The 27,757-nt window shown below is 45.3% G+C and overlaps 1 protein-coding gene across 1 annotated transcript in view; it reads right to left on the bottom strand.

The window, feature by feature from the left end:
- LOC127605634 (uncharacterized) overlaps window positions 1-27,757 on the bottom strand; it is an 86,723-nt gene that overhangs the window by 4,491 nt on the left and 54,475 nt on the right. The window contains exon 2 of the mRNA XM_052073337.1: window positions 1,352-1,414. Within this exon, the coding sequence (XP_051929297.1) occupies window positions 1,352-1,367 (16 nt within the window). The 5' untranslated portion in view covers window positions 1,368-1,414. The remainder of the gene's footprint in view (window positions 1-1,351; window positions 1,415-27,757) is intronic.

A 27,757-nucleotide genomic window follows, 5' to 3' on the forward strand; every position in this document is an offset into this window, starting at 1 on the left:
ATTGTAAAACCAAAACATGCATAAACGTTTTTAACTGCTTGACAAAATACATTTTATGATGTATCGTTTATTGTTTGAAGAAACCTGGGTATAGTGCTCTGATATCTAAAACCACATGCCTTACTGTGAAGTAATTATCATGCAGTGATTGCACCAAAACAAATGAAATCAGCATGCAAATCCACCTCATGTTTGCTGTTTAACCTCAGACAGTTTGAAATGAGAACAGTTATGACATGGGTCATCCCATGTCAAATCACAAACCCTCCCCAGTGACACCGCTTCAATTTTCCTGATGTTAATTCTACAAACTATTCGTTCCTTATGAGGTCAAATGAAAGAAACCGATGTTTAGCTCAAATGGTTTTCGAGTTATGGCCCGTCAAAGTTTGAATACCATGCCCACTTTTGGGATCGAGGAATTTTAGCAGTTTTGGGGCAGATTTAGAGGCCCTCAGCTTTTGTTGTTAGGTAGGTACAGACCATTAAATTGCTATCCAGTATCAATATATTCTGACGCTGTCTATCAAAATCTGCACTAAACAATAGCACAGATATACCATTTTCAGATGGTCAGAGCTACACTTCCCTTGAAAAGTGATTTTTATTATTTTTTTTAATGACGCACGAGAGTCCAAAAATGGCTACAGGACAAAATGACCATTTTGGACCCCGTACCCTGGCCTTCCTGTGTGGAGTTTGCATTTTCTCCCTGTGTGGGTTTTCTCCAGGTACTCTGGAGAGTACCTGGAGAAAACCAGGTACACATTCCAAAACATGCATTGGAAGTTTAAACGCTCTAAAACTACCCTGGGTGTGATTGTGAGCGCAATTGTTTTTTTTGTCTATGTGTGCCCTGTACTTGGCTGGCAACCATTTAATGGTGTACCCCGCCTGCTGCCCAAAGACAGCTGGGATAGGCTCCAGCACCCCTGCGATTCTCATGAGGATAAGTGGATAATAGATAAAGGGATGAATTCCTGGATCCCAAAAGTGGGTGTGGCACTAAATCTTTGGTGGGCCATAATTCCAAAAATGTTTGAGTTAGGTGGCTCAAACTTTGGATTCATACATTTGACATCATCAGGCACTAATAAATTAATTATCAGGCAATGTGAAGAGGTGGCCAAGGGGAGGTTCTTGGGATTTGTGTGACATGGAATGACTCACATGAAAAATAAACAGTTTGGCCACAGCAGGAATAGGAAATTACGGTATTATATTTTTAAAAAATGTAGAGCATATGTCATGTCATCAAACAAAATACAGTAAATAAGTGTAATTCATGGTGTGCTTAACAAGATATTAACACAAATATAAATTATCCATAAACATCACTGGTGACCCTCACCACTTTTTTTGTCCATAATGGAATGCAGAGATCTCAGTCATCGACAACGCTTTGGCAGAGCAGCTTAAGGATAAAAAAAAAAGAAAAACTTTATTAGAACGTAATACTTTAGCAATGACACATAATTTCACAGAGAATCAGAATCAGAACATGCCGTGAAAAGAAAGTGTTGTGACGTTTTTCTTCATTGAAGCGACCCATTAAATAATTACAAATATTCATTAAAGTAACTTAAAGAAAACAACACAGCGCAAACTAACAAACATTATTTCTTAATATAGGAGCAATTGGCTGGCAACCGGTTCAGGGTGTCCCCCGCCTACTGCCAGAAGACAGCTGCGATAGGCTCCAGCACCCCCGCGACCCTTGTGGCTATTTCGTAATAGGCACATACTTGTCAGATAATTTCGATGCAGACTTATGTCGCAAGAAAAATATAGCTTAATCTAATAAATGGACAAAACATGAAAACAGGCAGGCACCTGCTTAATATTTTCTGGGGGTTTAAATGATTAACATGGTGCATTTTCCAAGGTAAATTATTCATGGTTAAATTACCAGAACAGTTACCCAACCTATGAGTGATCATGCTTTTTTTTTTTTCTCATAACACAAGTGCTCCATTAATTACATTTTATTATGACCCAAGGCTTTTATTTTTGAGGCAAGGCTGCTGTAATCATATTTTGCATTTCATACAGGTCTATCCTACAAGGTAATGCAATGTGCATTAAGGGTAATTCAATGCAGAAGGAGTGTTATGTTATATCCTATTTGAGTCCACATCTGGATATAAGCTGCAAATGTAAATGCATTTTATTGTGCACAAGCAGACATTTTCTGTGCGTTAAGACAAGGCTGAAGCTGTTACCCAATGAGATGCTCTATCTGATATCAATGCGTGATATGATAGAGTCTATCATATCATGCATTGACTGTGTAAACATTTTGGTTTATTTGATTTTATAAGGTTTCGGTTGGATGGGGGATGTTTTCGAATGTGTTTTTGTTGGGATTCATTTAGTGACACCATAAATGAAGCGGTGGAACTTTTTGGAGAATTTCATTTTGTCAAAGACATTGGCCGCATGGACAAGCTGAAAGAAATAACCATGACAAAGCAGGTTGGTCGTTGACGGTGAAATTTCGTCATTCGAGCCACGATGGCCACTAATTGCTTTCACAATGTGCAATTTTAAATACTCCGCTCTCCTCCCACATTTCAAAAACATGCATGGTAAACATGATCACTCGGTTTAGATCATGTATGAATGGAGTAGTAATACTGTCGCAAAAGGTTCCATTGATTGGCTGCAAAATAGGAGGAAGTGATGAAAGTCCTCATTCGGCGAACAGTGTACATAGATGACAAAGGAAGCGGAAGTGATGTCTTTATTCTGCGAATCAGCGGGCAGGATTCAGTCATGTGACTCAATGAAACCAGTTGACTCGAACAAACCACTGGTTCAATCTGAGAAAGTGGAGAAAGGGACAAGTCACCCATCTCTATGATTAAAAAAATAATAATAAATTAACAGAAAAACGTAAATCCACATCCCGAGCCTGGAAATGATTTGGGACTGACAAGACTAGTCAAAAAAATGTGTTTAGATGTGCTGAAGAAATGGTCGCTGTGACGAGCAATGGCAGAAATCACCATATATCAATTAAAATCTAAATATTTTTTCATTCTTATTGCTGTAATAGCTGGAAATGGTAAACCTGTGCATACTATGTATCCATCTTTGCTGATATCATTAATTATGGAGAAACTGGATGAATCAAATTGGCAGAAACGTACACCAGAAATCTCTTCTATCACGTTCTGCCCGAAGCGATAACGATCGCTCCGAGCAGAACAAGGAACTAAAGGGTTGGATCCCCGGAAAAACAGACAACGAAAGAATCTTGTCAAAGGAAAGAGTGTCTTTAATGACAAAAACAGAAAGAGCCCAACAGGGAAAAAACGGTAACACAAAACGCTGGTCAAATAAGGACCAGGAATAACAAAGAAGGAAACTACAACTGAAAACGCTCGCGGAAAACAAGACGACGCGAGGGGGGCCTGAATTGGCGGAAATACAATTAATACAAAATCTAGAAGCGAAACGCGAATAACAAGAGTAATCGGCCGTAAGGCAAAAAGGCAACAGGTCGAATGACAAATAACGAAATCGAGCGCGAGAGCAATATGGCACGGCGTGGAATTCTCCGGCAGTGAGATGACTGCCGGAGTCTCTAAATAAAGGGGGGTAATCAGCCCGAAATTACGGGCAGGTGTGCCGATGGCGGAGGAGAAAACCCGCCACCTGTTGGCGGACACGCGACGTGACAGTACCCCCCCCTCAATGGACGCCTCCCGGCGGACTACCCGGTTTGGATGGATGTGCAGTGTGGAAGTCGCGCAAAAGGGACGGATCAAGGATCCAGGAGCGAGGCACCCACTGCCGCTCCTCAGGCCCGTAGCCCTCCCAGTCGACCAGATACTGGAACCCCTTTCCCCTGCGCCGAGAGTCCAGGATGGCACGAACCGTGTACACCGGGTCACCGTCGACGACCCGCGGAGGGGGCGGCGGCGTGGGAGGAGGAGCCAAGTCACTGGAAGACACGGGTTTGAGTAGGGAGACGTGGAAGACGGGGTGAACCTTCATGGTGGGTGGCAGCCGGAGCCTGACTGATGACGGCCTCGACCTCGAATGGTCCAGTAAATCGGGGTCCCAGTTTCGCAGACGTGCCGGCCAGGCGAAGATCCCTCGTTGCCAACCACACCTTCTGTCCCACCATGTATGAAGGAGCCGGGCGCCGGCGACGATCCGCGATCCGCTGGTTCCTGGCCGCCGTGCGGGACAACGCAGCCCGGGCCTCCTTCCACACGCGATGGGCCCGCTTGAGGTGGTGCTGCACAGAGGGGACCTCCACCTGCCCCTCCTGGGACGGGAACAGCGGCGGCTGGTACCCGTAGGCGGCCATGAAGGGGGACCTACCAGTGGCAGAAGAGACAAGGGTGTTGTGCGCGTACTCCACCCAGGGTAAGTGGTCGACCCAGGATGAGGGACGGTGAAGGCACACACAGCGGAGGGCCGCCCCTAGATCCTGGTTGGCACGCTCGGCTTGTCCATTGGACTGGGGGTGGTACCCCGAGGTCAGACTGGCCGTGGCCCCGAGGGACCGGCAGAACCGCTTCCAGACGCGGGATACGAACTGGGGCCCCCGGTCCGAGACAATGTCCAGTGGAATGCCGTGGAGACGGAAGACGTGTTTGACGAGGAGGTCGGCGGTCTCCAGCGCCGACGGCAACCTGGACAAAGGCACAAAATGAGCCGCCTTGGAGAAGCGGTCCACGATCGTGAGCACGACAGATCGACCCCGGGAAGGTGGGAGACCCGTGACGAAGTCCAGGGCGATGTGGGACCACGGGCGAGGAGGAATGGGCAACGGCTGGAGCAGTCCCACCGGAGGTTGATGGGACGACTTGCCGCAGGCGCAGGAGGTGCAGGCCTTGATGAACTCCGTCACGTCGCTGCGGAGCTCCGGCCACCAGAAACGTTGGGCGACGAGTTGCACAGTCCGGTTCACCCCGGGATGACACGCCACCTTGGACCCATGTCCCCACTGCAGAACTTCAGATCGTAGGGAAGGAGGTACGAATAGCCTCCCTGCTGGGCACTCCGTCGGCACCTGAACCCCCTCCAGGGCTGCCTGGATCCGCTGCTCAACCTCCCACTGGACGGCCCCCACGATGCACCGGGTCGGGAGGATGGTCTCCGGGGATCGATCCCTCCCCGCAGGCTCGTGGAGACGGGAAAGGGCGTCGGGCTTAGTGTTCTTAGACCCGGGAGAGTAGGTGAGGATGAAGTCGAACCTGGTGAGGAAGAGGGCCCACCGGGCCTGACGGGCGTTTAGTCTTTTGGCGGAGCGGAGGTAGGCGAGGTTCTTATGATCTGTGTAGACCGTAAAAGGTTCCTTGGCCCCCTCGAGCCAGTGCCGCCACTCCTGCAAGGCGGTCACAACTGCCAACAGTTCACGGTTGCCCACGTCGTAATTGGACTCGGCGGCACTGAGTCGACGGGAGAAGAAGGCGCCGGGGTGCAACTTCTGGTCGACCGGAGAGCGCTGGGACAGCACAGCCCCCACCCCCGAATCCGAGGCGTCCACCTCCACGATAAAGGGGAGATCAGGATCAGGGTGCTGTAGTACGGGGGGACTGGTGAACGCCGCCTTCAGGTTTGCGAACGCCGCATCCGCGGTCGGATCCCACTTAAATGGGGTCTTAATGGACGTAAGGCGGGTTAAGGGGAGCGCCTTCTGACTGTAACCGCGGATGAAGCGTCGGTAGAAGTTGGCGAACCCCAGAAAGCGCTGCAGTTCCTTGCGATTGGTTGGAACCGGCCAGTTAGTGACTGCACGCGTCTTAATGGGGTCCGCCCTTAACCTGCCCTGTTCAATAATGAACCCTAGGAAGGAGATGACGGGGACATGGAATTCACACTTTTCTGCCTTGACGAAGAGCCGGTTCTCCAGTAGACGTTGTAGCACCAGCCTAACGTGTTGCTGGTGCTCGTGTAATGACCGGGAAAAAATTAAAATATCGTCAAGATAAACGAAACAAAAGATGTTAATCATGTCCCTTAGCACGTCATTGATTAGGTTTTGGAAAACGGCAGGAGCGTTGGTGAGCCCAAAAGGCATAACCAAGTATTCAAAATGACCCAGAGGGGTCTTAAAAGCCGTCTTCCACTCGTCACCCTCCCGGATGCGAACCAAGTGGTAAGCGCTGCGTAAGTCTAATTTGGAGAAAATGGTGGCTGACTGTAATGGGGCGAAGGCGGAGTCCAGCAAGGGTAGCGGGTATCTATTCTTAATAGTTATCTCGTTTAATCCCCGATAGTCTACGCAGGGTCGCAGGGTCTTGTCTTTCTTCCCTACGAAGAAAAAACCCGCCCCTAACGGTGAACGCGATGGTCTAATAAGGCCTGCAGCGAGCGAGCTGTTGATGTACTCCGTCAATGCCTCGCGCTCGGGTTGGGACACCTGATACAGCCGCGAGGTCGGCAACGGAGCGCCCGCCTGCAGGTCTATAGCACAATCGTAGGGGCGGTGTGGAGGCAAAGAGCGGGCACGATCCTCGCTGAACACCTCCTTAAGATCCCGATAGCAATCCGGCACTCCGTCAAGGCAGATCTCCTCGGGGGGTGTGACACGTTCATGCTTCCCGACGGCCGATTGTAGACAGTGCTGGTAACAATACTGGCTCCAGCTGTCTATCGCTGGGCGCGCCCAGGAAATCACGGGATTGTGTGTCTTAAGCCAGGGTAATCCGAGAACAATCGGGGCGTTGCGAGACCGCATTAAGTAAAAACGGCGATGTTCGACATGGTTGCCGGACAGTAGAAGTTTCAACAGCTACGTCCTATGCGTAACTACCGCCAGGAGGCGCCCATCAAGATCACAAACCCGCTTCCTATCTATCAACTTCTCCACGGGACAACACAGCTCGGATGCGAGATCGGTGTCCATTATACAGTCATCTGCCCCCGAGTCTACCAGAGCCCGAACCCGCCACGACCGGGACCCCCCAAATATCTCCCCCTCGAGTTCGAGTCTGTTGGGGTGTCCAGGCCGCGAGTCGACTCGCCTAGACTCGAAGGGGGGCGCGCGAGGTCGTGACTCACAGTACTCCTGGTGGGCAGGGGGTGACGACCCCGGATGGCTGGTTGCGGCGTGAGGAGATGGTGGAACGCCGTCAGTCGTCGCTCGATCGCTGAAACAACGCTTTCTTTCCTCCGCACCAACGTCCTTGCCTCCCAGCTGCATCTGTTCCTCCGTGGGTGTTCGACGGAACTGGGACCGATCACCTCCACGCTCCCGGCTTCGCTCCCTCAGGCGGTTGTCCAAGAGGATGGAGAGGTCGATTAACTCCTCCAGGTCGGTGCTGTGGTCGCGGGTCGCCAGCTCGTCTTTGAGATGAGGGTTTAGTCCGTGGCGAAACAGACCACACAACGCCCGATCACCATATCCACTCTGGGCGGCCAGGATCCGGAACTCGATGGAGTAGTCTGCTATCGATCGCTCTCCCTGGTGGAGGGCGAGTAACCGGCCCTCTGCCTCTCTGCCCCGCACGGGATGGTGGAACACCCGGCGGAACGCTGCCACGAAATCGGGGAACGAAGTACGGAGATTCGGCTTAGCGTCACTGGTTGCAATCGCCCACGACGCCGCCGGACCTGTCAACAGACTCATGACAAATGCCACCTTGGCGGCGTCATTAGCATAGGCAGACGGCTGTTGGTCAAATATGAGAGAGCACTGGTGGAGGAAGTGTCCACACTGCCTGTGCTCGCCCCCGTAGCGAGGGGGGTGTGGAAGCGATGGCTCCCTCGTCATCATGGGATATGAGGAGGGCGCTTCAGGAATGATAGAACGAACCCCGGGGGGAGATGGTCCCCGCTCCTCCACCCGGACCAACCGAGGTTCTAAATCATAGTACCGATGAGCCAGCATGGAGACCGTGCCGCGGAGTTCCTTAATGGCTTGGCCCTGCTGACTCATCTGTTGCTCTTGTCGGGAAAGAGCGGACAAAATTTTTTCGAAGTCTGCGGGATCCATGGTGGCCGGAGAATTCTATCACGTTCTGCCCGAAGCGATAACGATCGCTCCGAGCAGAACAAGGAACTAAAGGGTTGGATCCCCGGAAAAACAGACAACGAAAGAATCTTGTCAAAGGAAAGAGTGTCTTTAATGACAAAAACAGAAAGAGCCCAACAGGGAAAAAACGGTAACACAAAACGCTGGTCAAATAAGGACCAGGAATAACAAAGAAGGAAACTACAACTGAAAACGCTCGCGGAAAACAAGACGACGCGAGGGGGGCCTGAATTGGCGGAAATACAATTAATACAAAATCTAGAAGCGAAACGCGAATAACAAGAGTAATCGGCCGTAAGGCAAAAAGGCAACAGGTCGAATGACAAATAGCGAAATCGAGCGCGAGAGCAATATGGCACGGCGTGGAATTCTCCGGCAGTGAGATGACTGCCGGAGTCTCTAAATAAAGGGGGGTAATCAGCCCGAAATTACGGGCAGGTGTGCCGATGGCGGAGGAGAAAACCCGCCACCTGTTGGCGGACACGCGACGTGACATCTTCAAACACCTTTTCTCATTCTGATTGCTGTAGTATTTGGCAGTGGTAGACCAGTGCTTACTGCAGCTCAAAATGTGACAAGATCTGTCATTGTGGACTGAAAGGTAACATTTAAGTGATATAAATCTTCACAAAAAGCAATAAAAACTCCTTATGAACCCTGGGCATCATTTGAATTTGTGTACTGTTAAAGATTGCCATAGACCAGGGGTGTCAAACTCATTTTAGTCGAGGGCCAATTTGGAGCTACATCTTCCCTCGGCGGGCCGTTATGACAGTGAAACCACAAATTTATTACTTGTACACAACAAATTAATAGATGACTAGTTTTCAAATTACTCAAGTCGATTATAACAGTTTGCACTCTCTTGAATAATAATTGAACAAATAGGGTCACAAAATTATTGCAAAATGTCAACATTATTTATTACACTTTACAATTTGACATTCGGTACACATTTTCAATAGATGACACACATGAAATGACCCAGCGGGCCAGATCTGGTCCCTGGGCCTTGAGTTTGAGACCTGCACCATAGACCATCCCTTTTGCAATACATCCACAATTGTTCTGTGATGCAAGTGCTGATTTACAGTACAGGTACATTTTGGAGAATACCTGCAGATTCTTGATTTATTTAATTATTTATTTATATTTTTTAATAATGAGATCAAATATAGGGGCATTTATTTTGTAAAATGGGCTAGAGCGAGTAATGTATCACTGAACTCTCCTTTTCTGAGCTGAATTAAGCGAGCAAGTGCCGGACTATTGTGTAAAGTAATCGATCAAATTGACTGCTTCCTGCAGGGGCTGAAACAGAAAGTAGAACAACTTCTGTTTGGGCTCTGCCCAACCTACATCATCCAGAAGCAGTGATCTGGAGCACAATTGTTGCCTCTGTTGTAAAAATGAATACAGCTTTTGACAGCTGTAGCATTGAATGTGACGGCACGTGGCTGCTACCGCGGCAACCGTTCTTTAAGCAGCTACTCCTTCTTATGTCCCAGGAAAAAAAAGAGCATTGTCAAGTCAAGTCAAGTCAACAGTATTTATAGAGCACTTTCAAACAGCCATCGCTGCATACAAAGATCTGTACATGGAGCAATTTAACATGCACAATAAAAAGCAAGACAAGACAGTAATAAAGGCGGTAGAAAGCACCAAACAGTAAAACCAAGAACAAATCTAAGTCATGCTGAGTCGAATGCCAAAGAAGACAAGTGAGTTTTGAGGAGGGCTTTGAAGATGGGCAGCGAGGAGGCTTGCCGAATGTTCAGTGGGAGGTCATTCCAGAGAGAGGGACCAGCAACAGAAAAGGCTTGATCCCCTCTGAGCCTCAGTTTAGTTCTTGGTACCGTACTTTCACGACTATAAGGCGCCATTAAAAGTCTAAAATTTTAAGGTTCTGTCAGCTAGATGGGACCTAAACCACGAGTCAGCAGAATACTGTGATCCACTGTATCAAATGCTGCAGTTAAGTCCAATAAGACCAGACACACGTGGTCTCCAGTCATTTGCCAGGAGGATGTCATTAGAAACGCGTAACAGGGCTGACTCCGTGCTATGCATCGTCTTGAAACCTGACTGGAAGACCTCCAAGATGTTATGTTCATCCAAGAAAAGTTTCAACTGCATGTGCACCACTTTTTCCAGAATTTTGGAAATGAAAGGCAGTTTGTAAATGGGCCTGAAACTTGACAACACATCTGGATCAAGACCAGGTTTCTTGATCAAGGGTTGGACCACAGCATGTTTAAACTGTTGGGGAACTACACCAGAAGAGAGGCTGATGTTGATGATATCCAAGACCGATGTGCCAACACTCGGGAGAACCTCCTGAAAGAAGTGCGGGGGAAGAGAGTCTCAAGGGGAGCCAGATGGCTCGTTCTTGACTTCTCTGGGTTTCCTAATGGAACTGCAGCTCAGTGTCCTTTAGGCTTAATTAGCCAATTTGGGAGCTGAAAATTGGTGATCGTAATTGGAGGAAGAGTCAGAGCCCTATTGCAATTTTACACAGTGGGCACAGACAATCCCTGTTTAATCAGGACAATTCTGAAGAGAGAGGAAGGCAAGAGAGGATAAAAAAGGTCAAAAGAAGTGGACATCCAGTAGAGAGTGAAATCGAAATGTTAAAACAAGATAGTAAATGAGAAAGCTGAGCTGCACTTGTGAGGATCGTAAAAGTTGACTTAATTGGAAGCAGTCCTCAGAAAAGCTTAGCATTCGAGGTAGATTCATTTCTCACTTGGAGAGCTTTAAAGGGCAGGGGGAATGTGGAACATTAAATGACACACCAATAAAAGTACCGTTATTAATTTATTTGGAGACATATCCTAACCCTCTATCCTCCACAATCAAAATGTGCCTCGATCTTATCAGCAACATTCGCAGCCGCCCTCTAACACAAACCTTATTCACTTTGGACTCCTTCAGCTTTAGCACGCATGGTTCAGAATAGTTATTTTGGTACTGAACTTATTTACCCACTTGCATATCAGAATTTTGTCAGCAACAATTGAAATTGAACTTCCTTTGAAATTTTTCCTGCACAGACTGGTCTGAAATTTGGTTTCAACTTCTTTTCATTTCTTCCTTTCAAATAACCTGAAAAGTGAGATCAATACAATTCATACTAATTTGATCAGCCGTAGTATGAAATGCAATAATTTTGGGTCAACCTGTTGACCTGCAAATCAGTTCCATAAAGCAGATTTTTTTGTGTTTGAAAGACATTTTCACATGGTAAGCAAAGTGTGTTAATTGTTTCCAGTTACAAAGCGGCTGCCTCAAGGGTTCCTTGACTGTAGTCATGATGCAGACAAGATTCTCTCCAACAATTAGCAATGGAGGACAAATTAATATACTGCTGTCCTTCTTGCGATCAATGAGTCGGATGAATGTCTGGTTAAAAAAAAAGAAAATTATTTTAAAGAAAAAAACTAAAATATAACAGCACATATACGTGGCTGTTAGATTTTAATTTGATTTCATTTTTTGTTCGTGGCTGATTGAACACTCTAAATTGTCCCTAGATGTGAGTGTGAGTGCGAATGGTTGTTCGTTTCTGTGTGCCCTGCGATTGGCTGGCAACCGATTCAGGGTGTCCCCCGCCTACTGCCCGAAGACAGCTGGGATAGGCTCCAGCACCCCCGCGACCCTAGTGAGGATCAAGCGGCTTGGAAGATGAATGAATGAATGATTTCAGACTCTTTGATGCCATATCAGTTTGCTTCAGGCCTTCAGAATCAGTATTGCTGGCTGACGCACCATAAACTATGTAATAAATGGGATTGTTTCTCTCACCGCTCTGATTTCAAATTCGTCCAAATGGGACCAGGGAGCCGGCCCTTGATGATATCAACATTTTGCAGTCATCTGTTTGGTTGGTCAGAGCAAAACTTGTAACAGCGAACTTCGATAAGCGAAACGTTTCCGTACCGATCTGTATTCATGAATACATTTAATAACCAGTTGGTTTGATGTACTGTATTTCATGACATTTTTTATTGATTGCCATGTTATTGTTAGACAAACGCTGATTTTCGAACTGCGCCAGATGACGCATGTGGCACAGTCGTGTGCTCTTTTGCTGTATGACATCGTGTATTTTTGTACTTTCTGTTAATGGGATGTACGTACTGTAATGTGCGGTGGTACAAAGGACATAAAGATATGTCCCCACTCAAGGCACCCGCCATTGTGGATACACATCTTGTGTATCTTCTTGGACAAAGCATATGTACCAAATGTGCTGGTCAATCAGTGTCACGACCAGAAAACAGTTTGCAAAGTATGTCAAACTTAACGACAGCGTCTGTTTGCGTGCATGTATCAATGACGTGGTGTGTTATAAGAGCTGTTGGATGTATGCCACATTCTGACAACATGGGTCCAGAGGGCACAACAGCTGTCTGAGAGGCACCGAGAAAAAAAAAATGTCATGAGAGTGCAGTTAATAAGCTCCTACTGACAGCAGGATGTCATTAAATGTTATCTGCAGAGTTAAGTGAGAGGCTATTTTGAAGAGTAATGTACTAAATAATTGAAAGAACAGCCACTCCTGACCGTAGTTGTTTACCGGTAATTCAAATGCAGATATAAACCACATCAGGCACTCATCAACCATTCTATATTTAACCCTTTCATGCACCCTGCTACCTGCAGTAACCGGTGTCCCTGAAAAGGGTTAAACACATTGACTTTGCCTGACCCAGTCCATCAGAAAGCAGGAAAATCATTTGTTTTAATGGTCACCTGTGTACTATAGATGGGATTAGGTTAATACAGTGACACAGAGCAGGCTCCGGAGATGACATGCCCACAGGAAATAGGATCGGGAGTATAGTCAGCAGACAGTACGTGGGCGGTTAGATGAGAGAAGATGAGAGAAAATGAAAATCCAGCCAGGCTCGGGAGTGGCAGCTGATTCGTATCTCGTGCAGGCGTAGCAGAACTCGAAAGCCCTCAACACCCCGCGTTAATTACAACATCACCCTCTATCTAATGTATTATATCATGAACACATAGGGGCTATATTCGTAGACGGTGTGGCTGCGCGAGAACTTAAAAATTGGTGCATCTTCATTTTCATGCTGGTGCAAGCCTCGTTTAGCATGTTTGGGAATTTGGCCGACCTCTCTGCGCCGTTGTGGGAGTTGTCGTGTGGCGAGGTAGGTTGTGAGGTATATATAAATAAAAAAATTATATATATATATATATATATATATATATATATATATATATATATAATGGAGGGGTTACATGCAGAGAATGTGGGCTAAATGGTTACTTCGAAACCCACAGTCACGGTTGACCACAAAACAACTAGTAGCTCAGTGTTCCAACATCCACAAACGGCAACTGCTGTCACAACTTGAGATTGATGAGGTACAACGCAGGTTCCATGGTGAAGGGCCCCAGGCTGTCAGATCAGAGGAGGAGGTCATACAAGAGATTGAGAGGCAAGCCCCAATGAATGCAGATGATGAGATTGGGTGGCCAGCCCCAATGAATGAAATGCTGAGCGAGGCAGCAACTGACCTGAAAGCGAAGATCATGGCGAGAATGAAAGCTGGGCAACCTAGAAACCGATTACAACGACTATGTGAAGTACCATCTGAAAGTCTCATAGAAAGTGTGAATGCAGCACTGAGGGCGATCCCTACCGTAACGATCACAGAAACCAATGAGCTGATATACGCTTCAGCATCAGTGATCCTGGAGACTCTGGGCTATAAGAGCATGAGATACGTTACCCACCATGGAAAAGACGGTTGGAGGCGAAGATCAAGGCGGCCCGGAAAGATGTGAGTCAATTGACGGAGGCCCAGAGAGGTGTGATGAAAAGGCCGATACCCGAGAAGTACATCCAGATGACCATACATGGCACTCGAAACTGCCAAACAAAGGCTCCAAGCCTTGTCCAGTCGCCTAAAGCGGTACACGAAAGAGAATGAGGCCAGACGAATAAACAGGCTGTTCGCAACACAACCTGCGAAAGTGTACGCTCAGTGGCAGGGTCCTAACAACAGAGCTGACCCACCAAGACTGGAAACTGAAAGGTACTGGAAAGGCATATGGGAGAAGGAGGTTGCACATAACAGCAGTGCACAATGGCTGGTGACCCTGAGAGAGGAGCACAGCGACCTCCCTGAACAGAACCCAGTTACCATAACAGTGGCAGACATACAGGAACGAGTCTCAGATATGAAGAACTGGACAGCACCAGGCCCGGACATGGTCCACACCTACTGGCTAAAGAAACTCACAGCACTCCATGAGCGCCTAGCAGTACAAATGAACCAGCTGCTGAAGGATGGGACTCACCCAGAATGGCTAACCGAAGGGCGAACGATCCTGATCATGAAGGATCCCTCGAAGGGTGCAGCCCCATCCAACTATCGGCCAATAACCTGTCTCTCCACAACATGGAAGCTCATGTCAGGAATCATTGCGGCTAAGATAAGTGGACACATGGATCAATACATGAGCGAAGCACAGAAGGGCATTGGTAGAGATACCAGAGGAGCCAAACATCAGCTCCTGGTTGACAGAACAGTCGCACAAGACTGCAGGTCCCGACGTACCAACCTGTGCACAGCCTGGATTGATGACAAGAAAGCCTATGACTCAATGCCACATACATGGATCACTGAATGCTTGGAGTTGTATAAGGTGAACAGGACCCTAAGAGCCTTCGTTGCGAACTCGATGAGAATGTGGAAAACCACACTTGAAGCCAATGGCAAGCCACTTACCCAAGTGTCCATCAAATGTGGCATATTCCAAGGTGATGCACTCTCCCCACTGCTGTTCTGCATAGGACTGAACCCCCTAAGCCAAGTAATCACCAAGACAGGCTATGGATACCGCCTCAGAAATGGAGCTACAATCAGTCACCTCCTCTACATGGATGACATAAAGCTGTATGCTAAGAGCGAAAGGGACATAGATTCACTGATCCACACAACCAGGATCTACAGCAGCGACATCGGGATGTCATTCGGGCTTGAGAAATGTAGTCGGATGGTGACTAAGAGAGGAAAGGTAGTCCGCACTGATGGGGTCTCACTCCCTGAAGGAACAATAGCAGACATTGAGGACAGCTACAAGTACCTTGGTATACCACAAGCCAATGGCAACCTCGAACTGGCAACAAGGAAAGCGGCTACGGCCAAATACCTCCAGCGAGTGAGGCAAGTCCTAAGAAGCCGGCTCAATTGCAAGAATAAGACCCGGGCAATAAACAGCTATGCCCTGCCAGTGATCAGATACCCTGCAGGAATAATAAGGTGGCCAAAGGAAGAGATTCAGACCACGGACGTTAAGACCCGAAAGCTCCTAACCATGCATGGAGGGTTCCATCCCAAATCCAGCACCCTGAGACTGTACGCAAGCCGAAAGGAAGGAGGCCGGGGACTAGTGAGTGTGAGAGCCACTGTCCAGGATGAAACATCCAAGCTCCATGAATACATCAAGGAGAAGGCTCCAACGGATGACGTACTCAGAGAATGTCTCAGACAATGGGGAACAGAAGATGAGGCGCTGGAAGAGGGACCATCATGGGAGGACAAGCCCCTACACGGGATGTACCACCGGACCATAACTGAAGTGGCTGATCTCAAGAAGTCCTATCAGTGGCTAGAGAGGGCTGGCCTGAAGGACAGCACAGAGGCACTCATCCTGGCTGCTCAGGAACAGGCCTTGAGCACCAGAGCCATCGAGGCCCAGATATACCACACCAGACAAGACCCAAGGTGTAGGTTGTGCAAAGAGGCACCTGAGACGATCCAACACATAACTGCAGGGTGTAAGATGCTGGCAGGGAAAGCCTACATGGAATGCCATAACCAGGTGGCTGGCATAGTCTACCGAAACATCTGTGCGGAGTATGGACTGGAAACCCCAAGGTCAAAATGGGAAACACCTCCGAAGGTGGTGGAGAATGACAGAGCGAAGATCCTGTGGGACTTCCAGATCCAGACTGACAAGATGGTAATGGCGAACCAACCAGATATCGTGATCATAGATAAAGGGCAGAGGAAAGCCGTTGTAGTGGATGTAGCGGTCCCTAGTGATGGAAACATCAGGAAGAAGGAACATGAGAAACTCGAGAAATACCAAGGGCTCAGAGAAGAGCTGGAGAGAGCCTGGAAGGTAAAGGTGACAGTCGTGCCTGTGGTGGTCGGAGCACTCGGTGCAGTGACCCCCAAACTAGATGAGTGGTTGCAACAGATCCCGGGAACAACATCGGACATCTCAGTCCAGAAATGTGCAGTGCTGGGAACAGCAAGGATACTGCGCAGAACCCTCAAGCTTCCTGGCCTCTGGTAGAGGACCCGAGCTGAATGAGGGACGGACACCACCCGAGGGGTGAGATGAGGATTTTTTTTTTTTTATTCATGTATATATATATATATATATATATAATATTTCCTTTTATTTTTTTGTCCTATTTTTCCCCATTTTAATGCTCTCATCAACATGGAATCATGAATCAGTTTTCTATGTGCAAAATGCAAATATTTACTGAAGTAACAATTTCGATTTTCAATTTCACATGAACATTTTTCACTTGGAGCAGTTATTCACACAATCTCTCACACAATATTACTGACCATCAACAACAGTGAAAAAAATATGTTGTCACACAACAGCTGCTTTAACAGCTCTTTTTATGGAATCAAAACAGAGCAATATAACATTATAAAGTGCATATCTAAGGTAAACTAATAATTAGCCTATAGTGGATTTAAGCCATGGTTGCATACATGTTTCCTTTGAACACAGCAGTCAGGCTATGTTGATTTTGTTGGTTCTTCTTGCGCGGAAGTCTCTCTACGGTTTTGTGTAGACATCATTTCGGATGACTACACTTGGTTCGATGACAACACTGGAGCCTTTCTATTTTCGCTAGGTCGCTACCACTGCACCGCTGAACTTTCGTTGTCATGCCACCGCCTCAGCGCACTGTCACTGTCAGACGAAGACAGAGAAGCTCCACCCGCTTTACTTATATGGACACGGAACACTGTAACCTTCCACACAAAATAGTTCCATACAAGCAACAATCGCGTCAGTGGCATACATCGTATTCGACAGGCTGCCTGCTCTTTATTCACGAGAGGCTCATCAACCTAGTCTTTTATTTCTCTCCTGAAACAGTGTCTTCTCCCACTTGGTATACCTTAGCCTTCTCCGCTACGTACAATCTCTGTACACAGCTTGTAATGGAGGATCTCGCTGGCAATCCGTAGTGGAGTCGTTAAATGCAACGCGAATGATTTCAGCTTAAGTCGAACTGTAGACAATTTTGACAGGCTTTCATGCAGTAGTCGTACATTTAGCTATGGCTTCAGCAAAGTTGTTCTTCGTCGTGTCATCCATTTTCTTCACTTAGAAATGATCCATAGCTGTCTGTCTGAGACGAGCAGGCGGAGTACTCATATCAGCTGTGTGCTTGGCCATTCAGTGGTATTTCAGACTCGACGTGCTATGATGATAGCTCAGTTTACGACTGCAAAACATACATGTAACTTTGGTCTTGTCAGTAGAGCAATCTGGCAACTTTTTAAAAGTAAACTTTCAGTTCATAAACTCTTTTAAGTCTCCGTTTTCGGTGTCCTGCGCTGCCTTGGCTGGCAAAACCAAACGTGTGGACCTATGCAGCGCCCTTCTTGTTTTGTTTCTGGTTTATTTATAGAGCAACGTAACATCCGCTGTGACGTGTACCGCGTTAATCTCGCGAGGAAAAATTTAATCCGGTTAAAATTAATGCCAATAAAAATGCACTAAACTGACAGCTCATATATATAGTGCACGTGTGTGGATGTGTGTGTGTTGTGTTTAGAGTGGATTAGAATCTTGTAGAACAGGCAAGTCAAATCTTTGGAAGAGACTAAAAATATGACACTTTCACTAAAGCACCACTTGATGACCAAAAATATATATATCATCTGTCATTATTAACAATGTAGTGCATACAGTAATGTGTGAGGATAACATATTTATGGTTCTGTGACATGAAAACGGACCTCATATTCTTCCTGACCAACCAACCTACAAAATACAGAAAATAACTGACATGCAAAACCAGGGAAGCATTACTGGACAAAATAATTTGCTGCACCTGCATTCAGACTGCGAGGAAAGACTGATAAGATAATTGCTATCGAACATCTGGTATTTGTGTGCTGTGTCTGAAAAGAGACATTCCTCTGCTTAACAAAAGCTATTTGAGGACAATCTGTCTCAGTCAATCCTGTCTGGTAGAAAACTCTCATCAATGTAAAACGTCTGTTCAACACCACTAATGAACAGTAAATCTGCGTGACACACCTGCTGGAAAAAAAAAAATCCCTTCTTCTGTTTCTCTTCAGAATGGCACCTTTCTACTTCAGTTTCCTATCACAGACATGTGTGTTCATTTCTAATCCAGATCTTGTACAGTCCAGTCCAGTGCAACAGTCTCTATATTAAGAATTACCCAGATTGTTCCCGTTGCACCACACAACAGCTGGCCAACACAAACCCATAGAGACAACAAGAGGCAACAATTCTGTTTATAGGCTTCATTAAGCAAACGCAAAGGCATCCCAGGTTTATTGAGTAAGCTATCATTCAACCATCAGACAGTACAAAAAACATTTTAGAGACAATTTGAATGGTAGTTAGTGTCTTTTGGTCTGATTGTTAAAATCATTGAGATGGAAAATACATCCTACTGTATATAATGTAGGGAATTCCTAGACGAGTCCCGGGAACTACCCTGCAGTCTTGTCAGGAAATTAAAAAAAAAAGCATCCACGGTGGAATTCCTTCTCCCGGGTTGTTGTCCTGTTTGTAGGTGATGTCGTATCCAAATGAAATTCCAGTACATTGAACTTGTCTTTGAGTATTAATAAAACAAATTAGAATAACTGTGGTCAAGCACAAACATTCAGCGCTGGGTCATATGTTCGTCTCTACGTGCTGGAGCCTATCCCATCCATCTTCGGGCAGCAGTCGGGGGACACCCTGAACCGGTTGCCAGCCAACCGCAGGACACACACAGACGAACAACCATCAGTGCTCACACTCACACCTATGTTTTCGGAATGTGGGAGGAAACCGTAGTACCCGGAGAAAACCCACGCAGGCCCGGGGAGAACATGCAAACTCCACACTGAGAGGCCGGAGCTGGAATTGAACCTCTGCACTGTGAGGTCAATGCAGTAACGATTTGACAACCGGCTTGCCCCCTCGTGAAATAATTGCTTAAAAATCAGTGTGAGCCCCTCCTTCCCTGAAAGAGCTAATTTCAAGGCTACAAGGTGCATTGTTCCTGTCATCAGTCGTATCGAAAGAGTTCATGTGTGTGTGCGTGTGCGTGTGTGTGTGAATATTGTGTAGGTGGGATGTGAGTTGACAGTAAAATCCAACTGTTTATGTCCATCTCAGTGGGCGGCCATTTTGCCACTTGCTGTCAACTGAAAATGACAGCACAGTCATCTTTTTTTTCCTGGACTTAAATTATCCTCAGAAGAGGATAGTTCGAGCATGTTTTTTTTCCCTCTCCTCCCTAGTGATTTCCTTTCTGAACTAATATCTCGGGGCGCTGTACACACGGTGAGTACCGACAGGCCCTTTTGCACTGTATCCCATGTTCGGTATTGTTTTCATATTTCTTATTATTTGCAGAGCGTGCCTGTTAAGTCCCAATTACCCCACAGGGATGAATAAAGTTTCGTGAATCTGAATCACAGTTGCTCAGGGCTCAGGTAACAACCAATCACAGCTCAGCTTGCAAACATAGCAAACGGGTCAAAATGCCGTGTTTAAACTCGTGCAGGCGCATACAACGTACAGTATTATTGTAAAGATAATTATGGACTTGATCTCTTTTTTTAGACCTGAGAGAGACCATTCTTTGTATTGCCTTTCAGAATATCTTGTCTGTGTTGCGACCAATCGAAGACAAGTGAAAACACAAGACCAAAAAAAATGTGATATACTTTTGAATAAGGTCAAGGTCAAGATCAAGGTCATCTTTATTGTCAAATATACTTTATGTATAACATGCAGCATAGATGAAATGTCTTCTTCTCAATCCTCAGTGCAAACATGCTGTGCATTACACACACACAGCTAAGATAGCAACTACACCGTATAAAAAGACATAATATGTTATCTGAATGAGCATATTAGTCTGTCTGTTATCTAAATTCGAGCCAACTCAGTGGTAATTTAAACAGATAATAATATGACTACAGACACCAATTTTTGCTGTAGTTATCCAGGAATCTGAGTTGTAATTGAATTTTATCATGCATGAGAAAGATTTGATGATGCCGCTGAGCAAAATGTGAGTGAAATGCTGCAATTCATAACTGCACAAAATCCTACTGCCCTAATCATACACACTGGGCCGATCTCTTGAAAGTCACAGAAAGCATTGATTCAGTTCACTAAGAAGTGCAAGGACATTGGTGCACAATGATTTCCATGGGAGAAAAAAAAGCTGTGCTTTTCACGTGGTTGGTCAATCCATCAAAATCTGCAACAATCCAAATACTGTGTCAACAAAATATTTTATTACCACCACATTTAATCATCTTAAGTAATCGTTATGGTTGGAGAGAGAGAGAGAGAGAGAGAGAGAGAGAGAGAGAGAGAGAGAGAGAGAGAGAGAGAGAGAGAGAGAGAGAGAGAGAGATGAGGCTGACGTTATAGCCCGTCTTGAGCGATAAACATTGGAAAGACCTTTTTTTTTGTCTCTGCAGTGGTGGCCCGTGAATATACAAGCGCAGAGTGGATGCTTTTCTCAGCAAAATTTCCCAATCCTGTTTGTACCTTCTGAATTTCCAATACAGCTGACAAAACATGGCATGAGTTTACCACGGACATAATGAATCTAGCTACTGGCAAAGCGATGCACGCATGTCAAAAAGTGTTTGACGGTGGGTTCTAAACACGATGTGCAAAACAGAAGCAACTCCTAAGGTCCAACACACCATTTCTATTATTTCATCAGCTGTTATTTGTTTTCAAATCTTTAAATGACCTCGCAGGATTGAGAGGAAATCAATTTAATCTCTGCTTTATGTTGTACATAGAGCATATTTGACATTAAAGATGACCTTGACCTTGACCTTTTAACATCTGCTCATCTACGTCAATAAATGAGTTTGTTGGGCTTGAACCTTACAGTACTTTCTCATTGACCAAATGTTATTCCCCATCAACTGTGTGAAGGCTCATTGTGGAACAGTAACAAGTTGTATTCGAGCTGGATGAAAAGAAGTGGAAAAAAACTAACTTTCACTCATGCTATTTATTCTGCAAATAACAGGGAATAAGTTCCAAGTATAAATCCACAATGCCAAACAATACGTGGGGGTCCGCTGTCATCATATTGGTGTGGGTACAAGGTGTGTCACCAGTCAAATTCTCTCAAGCTTATCAGCCAATCATTTGATGTATTATTTTCTCCAAAGAACAGGATCATCTTCTCTTGTATCTATCAGCAGCCCCATCAAACGATCTAAGCCCGAGAGCCTGCTTTGATGAGCAATAAAACAAATAACCCAGCCTCCATTAAATGGAGCACAGAGCCAACCTCTTATTGTACATGGATCTTGAGAAGCACTGGTGGCTACTTCTTTGGAGGCCAATGACCGTGGTAAAGTAACTACAGCACAGCACTATTGTTGATTATTGTTCTGGGTGCATATGAATTCATGAATGAATATATGATTGGTAGAGTGGTAAGATGTATTTATTAAAAGAGCAATGCAATGTGATCATCCGCAGCCAGTGATGGCCAAGTGGGCGTGTCATAGCTCATTGACATGTTGAGTGGGCTGTGTCTAAACCTCCATGGCAGAGTCTCCGTCGAACCACTGAGACCGATTCACCGAACCCCTGGGGTTCGAATGAACCCAGCTCAAGAACCACTGCTCTAGATGCTGATGAGTCGATGGAGGGATGCAACTTTTGAAGATGTAATTCTTGCTAGTATCCTCAAAGCTGCAATTCTTTGTTTCCAACATTTACAGTAGCTGCGCTGCTACTCACCAAGTATGGAGGCCATTGTCATTACTTTGTGGAAATAAGAGTACGATTAACTCTGGATCATGATTCAGTGGTTCAGTTGAAATTTTGTCAAAGTCTCTCATTCACGCTAGTTAAAAAAAAAAGTGCAATTCAACTCCCCATTAAAATGTGAGTGACTCGGAGCTTACTAAGCCAGTCTGAAGGAAAACAATAAATGTACATGTACAACATGCAATGATCATCGTGAGCATATCCACTTCCAATTCGGAGGTACTAAATGAGTCTAATAATTTGGCCTGTGCTGTGTTCTTACACATCTGAATTGTTTGACTTCTGGAGGACGGGGGAGGGGAAGAAATCAATTACAGCATGCAAACACAATATACCAACACGTACCTCATTAATTACAATTGCCTGATTAAAATTAGAGGACACACACTCCAAGAGCAGCTGCACACTGTAAAGGAATTCTCCCACACTTGGTTGAGCATGAGATAAGACGCATGTGTGTTTACAAGCACAGAAACACTCCCGCCACCTGATGTGAGCTCGAGCCTGCCTCACACCAGTGGGGTGTGAAGCTCGGGGGGGGGGGGGGGGGGGGGGCATGGTGGCTTAGCATAGCGCACATACTGAAGAGCAAGCAGGAGGAGAACAACATTTAATTTGTCTTTATTGATCTTTTTCCCAATAGGAGCATTCTGATTTCATCCATGACAACACATAACTCACATGTAGGGAGAGACAGATGCACAGACCACATCAGACATGTGACATTCATGCAATTCAAAACAGGTTGCCAGTAGCAGATCTGTCCACCTCTTCCTTGGGCATTGCCAGCTGCTGAAGCTGAGTCTGATTAAAACCATCCTCACATATCATAAATTATCTATTCTCTCTCAAACGGATTCCTACACATCCGAGACAACACGTGTGACCTATGTCCTACCCAGCGAAAACATACACAGAGAAAGAGGGAGTGAGAAAAGCGGGAAGTGAGGTCTTGAAAAGAAATATGAAGCAGAAAAAGTGAAATTCCGGATAAACTCAGGATGATGCAATGAGTTCGCGAAAGAGAAGAGTGAGAGCAAAAACAGCTGAAATGGAAGGAGTCAGAAAGGGGATAATTTTCATGGGGGATTACCTCTCACCTGCCACACAGTTCTTCACCCCATGCCCTTCCTCTTTCTGATTTCTGTATCTGACCCTTGTCTGTTTTCACCCCAGCAGGAGGAGGGGGGGGGGGGGGGGGCAGAGCGACAGAGCGACATGGGTGGGAAACTGGTGGATGTGTTGGCAGGGGTTATTTGGGTTGGAGAAAAGAGTGAGAAACCAAGAAGGAGACTATAACTTGCTAACTTTTACCTAGCTTGCTTGCTTGCATCTGTTCACTTCAACCACCTATGCTGGCAGATACACGTGCAGAAACTGAAAGTGAAAGACAACATCCCCGGTTGCACATCATACATCATTTGGATCAACTCTTTTAATTTAAGCAGTGCCACTTTTTGAGGATTTATAGTAGACTTTCCCGCCCACTACAACAGTATGTGTATGCACACACATAATACACAGACCAATTACTTTTTTGTTCTGCATGGAGTCAGCCAGTCAAATTATTTTTTTTCAGAGAAGCTTTGTGAGTTAGTGTGTGAAGCAGAGTAAAAGAGTGGAGTAAAAAATAAAATAAAAAATGTGTCAATGGTTTCTTGTTAAAATTCATGACCAATTTATTTATTATTTTGGCAGGAAGATAGAAAAATATGTACAGTAATAAAATACAGTAAATTGGATTTGGAAAATGGCCTTACTCACCTACATGTTTTGAATGGAATTTGTCAACTAAAAATTTGAGTCCGATACAGCGTGATCATGTTCTTGTGTGTCTCCAGCAGGTGGCAGTGGAGGGCTTTTCCTCCAGTGTGCACACTTGCCACCAATTTGATTATCAAGTTAAACCATGTTTTTGAGGACTTCAAAGTGCCAAGTTGGCGTCGGATTATTGACCTTGTTGCTACTCTTGCTCAAGTGTTATTTTCTCGACCTGTCGATTATGTCCTCGTCGGTTTTTGCTCTCTCGCCTCTTGCCTTGTATTTATGTTATTTTGTCTTTGATTTTGATCATGTTTTGGTTTCGTGAAATTGGACTCAAGTCATTTTGTTTATAATCGCGTATTTTCCTTCGGATTTCCTTGCCTTTGCAAGCACCTTTCGTTAATGTATTGTTTTTCCTGGTTCTTTTTGACTGGCGATTACTGTTAACACTTTGTCGGTGCACTTTTTGTATTAAAGCAATATTTTTTGTGCGAATTTTGTTTGTGTCTATATTAGTGGCATCCAACCACAAATCAGTTTGTAATGTCAGCGTGTACTTGATCTTTTTCGAAATGTTCAAGTCGTGATTAAAAGTAAGACACATGTTCTACATTGGTGTAGAGGTGAAGAGTGGGAAGATAAGAATAATGAATGCAATGAAGCATCGAAAACAGCAGTTGCGCCTTACTCAACATGCGCGAGCATGAGTGTGATTTGTTGAGTGAACATTTTTTGAGAGCAATTCAGCGAGAGGTGCACACAGGATTCACATCTCACTTGCATGTTCTGTACAAATCGAGCAGGATAAAAGAGGTGACTAAACCAGCTTTCCAACAGTGTAATATTAATTGCCAAGAGGCATTAATTATTACAACAAAGAAATAAAGCCCAAGAACAAAGAAATAATCTACCAAAGCCACAAGTCCCCACTTTTGTGCTATTTACTGTACAACTAATATATAAACTTTGTAAGTATAATTCCTTGTGGTGCTTCGGCAACTTCATTTACCATGTATTAAGGTTGCCATTCAATTGCAGGATACATATCGACAAACATTCACACTCATATTTATTACATGTGTGGGCAATTTGGAGTGTCAGGTTTCCAAGCATGTTTTGAGAATGTGGGAGGAAGTAACTGCAGAAAATCGATGCAAACACGGGGAGAACATGCATGTGCCACATAGGACACGAGCCAAGGTTTGCGCCCAGAACATCTTGACTGTGAGGCAGAAACGGTAACCACTACCTCACTGTGCTGCTTAAAGTGATTGTGATTTTCAAATAAACAAAAACAAAATATGAACAAGCAATTCAATCCGGGATGAATCCGGGATTCAATCCTTTTCTGCTTGGCTTACGACGATGGCGGACACTTTTTTGCACTGCTCCTGCCCTCAACCCACTCTTTCCGTGCTCACCACTTAGTCTTTGTGCTGTCTTTGTCTAACTTTTTTCCTAGCCTCCTACCGTATTTTTCATCCGAAGAACTAAGCATGGAATTAGTTGGCTGGTCTCTCGATGTAATCGACAAAATTTTTTCGACGAAAAGAGCGGGAAGTGGAGAGCCTGCTTGCCCTCCGGAGACACTTGCTGGTCGATACGCCCATGGATCCATGGAGAAAGTGGAGACTGGTGTGCCTGGCAGTACTGTCCGTGGAGGATGTGGAAGACATCTACATTATTGGCCTTTTGATAACAGGTATGCTGCTGTTTGGTGTTGGCAGCTTTCTGTTCTATCGCAAAATTCGACCGACGGGAGCGGCTTTATTGTAGTGTAGTCGTATATAGTGAAGAAGCTGCCGGTCTTTCTGGATGGTTTGGCGCGAATGTCCAACACTCAGACTCAAGCGGTAACTGAGCTCAACTGCAATATTGATGCGGTTTTGGAGCGACTCTGCGCGATCGACAACACCATGGAGAAGTTGGAATCCGCGCTGCGGAAAGAATTTTAGGATCCGACTGATTGGCGCCAGTGAGGAGATACAGACCAAGGACTCAAGGCTGTCTGGAATTGTTGGCGGCCGTCCCTCCAAAACAAAAACGCTATCTGGCCTTTTCCCTGGATGGAAGTACGCATGGAGTCTAGGGCCCCCACCACCACCGCCCTCCTTCTCGGCCATGGACTGATAAGCCGGGACTGTCTTCATGATGAGCAGACCTCGACGAAGCAGCTATGACCTGTACACGCATACAAATACACAACTGGACAACCACAGGCGCATACACATCCTTGTTATCACCGTCTTCATCGCTCCGATTCTTTTTCCCCCGTGACGTGGTTCGATATGCGGAGCGCAACGGTGACCGTGCAGCTGGTCATTTCGGCCGTGTCGCGGTTACCCCCCTCTACCCCTTCCCATTCATCCTCCCCCCTTATTACATGTTGTGTCTTGTGACTTGTTGTAACTGTGATATGCTTATTTATGTGCCAGGGTCTTTTTTTATCCTGGACTTAAATTATCCTCGGAAGAGAATAGTTCGAGCGTGGGTTTTTTTTCCCTCTCCCTACCCAGCGTTTTCCTTTCTGAATTCTGATTGTAATTTCCCCATTGCGGCACAAATAAAGGATATCTTATCTTATCTTATCTTAAGTGTAAGTGGAGGGGAAGGATGTCCGAGGCAGCCCATTAATGACCCACTTGAGCATAATGTATTTATTTTCAACATACAAGGTACGTGGTTATATAATAGGAGTTGTGTTTTGATAATTTTGTGCACGGAGTGGATTTGTTCGCCTGAGTGTATGCAAAACTGTCACAGTAAGATTAGGAGCAAGTAACCTGAGCAGTGAAATGAGTATGCTCATTCATGCTTCATTCGTGTGCGTGAAAATGAACCACCACGCACCAGTCTAATTACAGTACTGCATATCTCCAAGACTGTCAGTAAGCCATTGCTTCATTGACACGAAATGACATACAAGCAATTTGTTTCAGAGGCATCTCAAAGATAGCATCTCCATCATCTCCACTGCACAACTCTAATTGCCCCACGGGGATAAATAAAAATTTCTGAATTAGAATCTAAAATGAAGAAGCTATTTTGATGTCTCTGTTCAGCACAATAACCAAAAAAAAGACAAATGCTTAAACCTCGGCGCAGATGGTTCTTAAGAGTAAATAAGGTAAATAATTAACAGGCTTTAAATAAGCTAACTGCCCAGTTAATGGTCCTGTCTTTTATCTCTCACTCTCTTTCTCTCTCTTGCATGATCCCAGAAAGTAAAGTTTTGTTTATTTCAAGCCCTGAAATGTGAAGATCACATTTTTGAAGCAACTTCAAGCAAGCATGGAAATTCTACGGATAAAATGCATGGTTGAAGGTGCAAAGAAATATGGAATGCATTAAATATTCATCTGTTCATATGGCACACTTAAAAGCAAGGGCTCAACCCTAGAAGGGTTCTTGGCGAGATGCACAATCCAGAAAAACAAGACATTTTAGATTTTTACAGCATAGTGATCCAAATAATCTCCAATGCAGCGCTGACTTAGAAAGTACAAAAGTTAAATAATGTCATAGCAGTCTCAATAAAGCCGAGCATTAACACCTTTAAAAGGGCAAGAATTTCATTTTCATACAGCTCTCTGGCATTCATTAGACTGTGAGGCTGCCAGCAACTGTGGTGCAGAACATAAATCAAGAGCACAATTACGTTTTACAGTATTTTTCATTTGTATGAAGCTTATTTTTTTAATCATTTCATACATGGAACACATACTTCTATTTGATAAATTAACCACTGATGTGGACTAAATCATGGCCGCACATCCAACATGCAAAAAATCAACTTGCCCCCTTTTATGTAATGCAGCCAACTGAAAGAGGGTGTAATGTGGCCCTGGGGGTTAAGCTTCTCGCTTTCCTATCACATGAACTGTCTGCTGTCAGTCGGGATCAGATCCCCTC

The sequence above is a fragment of the Hippocampus zosterae genome, chromosome 8 (genome assembly GCF_025434085.1).
Source record: "Hippocampus zosterae strain Florida chromosome 8, ASM2543408v3, whole genome shotgun sequence".
Taxonomy (NCBI): domain Eukaryota; kingdom Metazoa; phylum Chordata; class Actinopteri; order Syngnathiformes; family Syngnathidae; genus Hippocampus; species Hippocampus zosterae.